Consider the following 3,474-nt stretch of genomic DNA (forward strand, 5'->3'; position numbering starts at 1 on the left):
TGAAGAAGGCTGCCACTCAGTCTTGACTGGCACAGCAAAGGCTGGTGACCCAGCGAGACAAGGAAAACAAATTGTGGCGAAACGAAGCCAGGGGTCAGCAAACTACGGCCCTGTGGATCAGATCCGGCCCTCCACTTGTGTCTTTGTAAATAAAGTTTTATTGGCACGTGGCCACGTCCATTCCTTTACATGGTATCTATGGTGGCTTTTATACTACAACAGTGGATGTGCCAGAGTCTGGCCCACGCTGCTGAAAATATGTACCATCTGGCCCCCTACAGGAAAGTTTGTTGACTGCTGATCCAGTATGAGTTCAGCATAAGAATCCTGCAAGCTTTCCACAGGTTTGAATTTTTTCAAAAGAAACTTGGAGAAAAAAATTTTTTTTTTTATAACAAGTGGGGGACCCCGCCTGTGCTCTGGTCTCACAGAGCCCACCTACACGGGAGGCGCCGTGACCCCCCACACCCAGTTCTTCAGCAGGGGGAGACACACCCAGAGTCGGGTCACACCCGTCACACCCTGAGAAGACATGTGGCACCCAAACCCCCACCCCGCACTTCAGAACGCAACCTTATTTGGGAAGGGCGTGACTGTGGACGTAATGGGTTAAAGTGAGGTCACACTGGAGGAGGATGGCCCTGGTCCGATACAGCTGGTGTCCTGACAGGGAGACACGGACATGCGGAGGATATGGACATGTGACAACAGAGGCGGGGGTTGGAGAGACGCGTCTATAGCTAAGGGACACCGAGGAGTATCGCAAAGCACCAGAAGGAAAGACGCCCCCTCCCATTTCCAGTGGGAGCACAGCCCCATCAACACCCTGATTTCGGACTTGCAAGGCCCTTCCGCACAGCCCGACCTGAGAGGCGACAGAAAGCGGGCCGGGGTCCCCACGCCATGCCCACCCCACCGCACCCCATGTGGCACTCACATCTTACACTTGACACATTCTTCTACAAACATGTTCCCGTGGAGCTCCGCCAGCTTGTCCCTGTGGGGGGAGAGGCCTGGTGCTGCAGTGGGCTCCCCGGATCCTGAGGCTTCCGGCCTGGCACCAAGCCCTCCTCCTCCAGGAAGCCCTCCCTAAGCTCTCAGCCGCAGGATCCAGGGATTCCCTCTTTCCAGCACCTCCAGCTGTGCAACCCTGGGCAGGCGGCCCAACCTCTCGGAGCCTGAGGACTCATGACCCCAACAGCTGACCCCACTTCACACGCGGGCAGCCCGTCTATTCCCAAAATCTATCCATCAGCATGGCAGGGCCTCCCGACGTCGCCAGGTCCAAAGGACAGGAATGCTAATCTCCAGTTTGCACAAGAAGAAACTGGGGCCGTGGGTGGCCCTGAAGCACGGGCTTTGGAGGCACAGGAACCTGAGAGCGACTCCTGGCACCGCCACCTCCCTGCTGTCTGACCTTGGGTAGGTCACTTGACCTGAGTCCCGATCCCCATCTGTGAAATGGACAACATTGTCCAATTCTTGGAATGTTCGAGGTAACAACTGTCAGGCCTGGGAGGCTCTTCCCACAGCTCCCTCTGTCACCTCCTCCATGTCCCCTGCGACTCCTCACAGCCCCATCCTTTCTCTGCCCTGGCAATGATCGTCCCCTGACACAGAATCTAATTTGCTCGTTTGTCCTGTTTCCTCTGCACTGGAGCGTAAGCCAGGAGGGCAGGCCTCCTGTTGGTCGGGAGTCCTGGGTCCCATGCCTAGGACAACGTTGCGTGTAGCAGGTGCTCCCTTGAGCTGCCACGTGGGGCCCACTTTGCTCCCGTCTGGACCGGTTGGTGCTGGGGAACGGGTGCCTGCTCCCCCAGTACGACACAGATTGGTGTCACTTTGAGGTGAGCAGCGGTGCCAGTGCCGGGGGCAGGCGAGTTGGGGACCGGCAGGAAGCCTGGCCGTCAGGACATCCGAGGCATTAAAATCCCCGAACACTGCCCAGCCTCCCTCCCCCACAGTCTTCTCACATCTCCTCCTCTCCGAGAAGGAACTTGCCAGCGGGGGGCCCTGCCCCACTCTGTCCCACCCCCACACACCCCGATGCGGTATGTAGGGACACGGACGTCCCTGGGTCTCTGTGTCCCCATAAGAAGCCCTAACCCCCTGTCCCATGGAAATGTTCTTGCTGCACAGTGAGAAAACATTTGCTTTGATTTCTAGAAGCGTCCACACAGGCCCTACGGGTTAGGTCTGCGGTGGCCTGTCGGCAAACCACTCTGGTTGTAGAGAGGGGGAGATGCTGAGGTCACAGCCCTGAGCAGGGCCCGAGGGTCACCGGGGGCCACAGTTCCTCGGGTGTTTACGTGTTGACGTGGACAAAGGCCCAGGACGGCGCCAGGTCAGAGGAGCTGCCGGGCACCTGGAGAGACTTTATGCCCCGCCCAAGTGCTGGATCGGGGCTCAGGCCCTTCACAGGAGTGGGGACGGCTGCAGGGGATGGCCGTGGGGACAGAGGCAGGGGACAGCTGTGGGGACGGCTATAGGGGACAGCCACGGGGACGGCTGCTTGGAGGCAAGGGCTTTGACTCGTCCCTCGCCTGTGGGGCCCAGCTGCTTGTACAGGCAACTGACCAGGCTCTCGCCTGTCCCCCGGGGGAGGACTGGGGATGGTGGCTGAGAGAGCAGCGCACCTGGTGCTCAGGAACCAGTCTTTCTGCCCAGGTCCCGGTTCACGTGCAGCGGGAGAGCAATGAAGAGGAACTAAAATGCGGCCCCCGCTCCCCATTTCTTCTCCTCCCCTCCTCAGGGGAGACTTCGCGGCCACCCCGGGACCGGGAAGAGAGGACCCCAATTCTTGAGATGTGTCCAGGAGGCACTGACAATGGCAGCTCTGGGTTATGGAGTCCTACGAAGCGCCACGTGCCTTTCCCGGCCGCCTCGCTGAATCGCCACATCGGCCTCTCGAGCCCACCTCACGAATGACGGAACCGAGGCCCAGAGGGAGGCGCGGCCAGGCCGAGGCCGAGGCCCAGGCGGCGGGCAGCCGGGCGTTACCTGGGGAAGCCGGAGCGCATGTGCAGCCCGTCCACGTTCTGGCTGACCAGGAAGTGGAGCAGGCCCACACGCTCCAGCTGAACCAGCGCCATGTGGGTCTGCGTGGGCCGAGCGTTCTCGAAGGTGGTGTCGAACTTGGGGGCCAGGCCCCGCTCCTCCATCGTCCAGACGCCATGGGGGCCCCTGAAGGCGGCAGGTGGGGAGAGAGGCAGAGACAAAGAGACGAAGTTTAGGAATCGGGGGAAGAGGGTGACAGAGAACTGGAGACAGAAGGAGAGAAAGGCAGGAGAGAGTGAGGCCGAGTAAGGGGACGAGGAAGAGGGGGAGAGGGAGGGAGGAAACAGAGGGAGGAAGGGAGGGAAGCGAGAACACGGCAGCCCGGGGCACACGCTACACTACTGCTGCGCCGAGCCCGGCCCTGTGCTGGGCGAGCTGGGGTCCTGGTGGGCCCGGGCCCTGCCCCCGAGGCGTCCT

General features: G+C 60.7%; 1 protein-coding gene across 1 annotated transcript in view; it reads right to left on the reverse strand.

Moving 5' to 3' along the window:
* SIRT6 (sirtuin 6) overlaps nt 1–3,474 on the reverse strand; it is a 9,126-nt gene that overhangs the window by 2,408 nt on the left and 3,244 nt on the right. The window contains exons 3-4 of the mRNA XM_039878548.1: nt 3,001–3,183; nt 938–997 (exon numbers count right to left, since the gene is read on the reverse strand). Of these exons, the coding sequence (XP_039734482.1) occupies nt 938–997; nt 3,001–3,183 (243 nt within the window). The remainder of the gene's footprint in view (nt 1–937; nt 998–3,000; nt 3,184–3,474) is intronic.

Source organism: Pteropus medius, unplaced genomic scaffold (genome assembly GCF_902729225.1).
Source record: "Pteropus medius unplaced genomic scaffold, Ma_sr-lr_union100, whole genome shotgun sequence".
Taxonomy (NCBI): Eukaryota; Metazoa; Chordata; class Mammalia; order Chiroptera; family Pteropodidae; genus Pteropus; species Pteropus medius.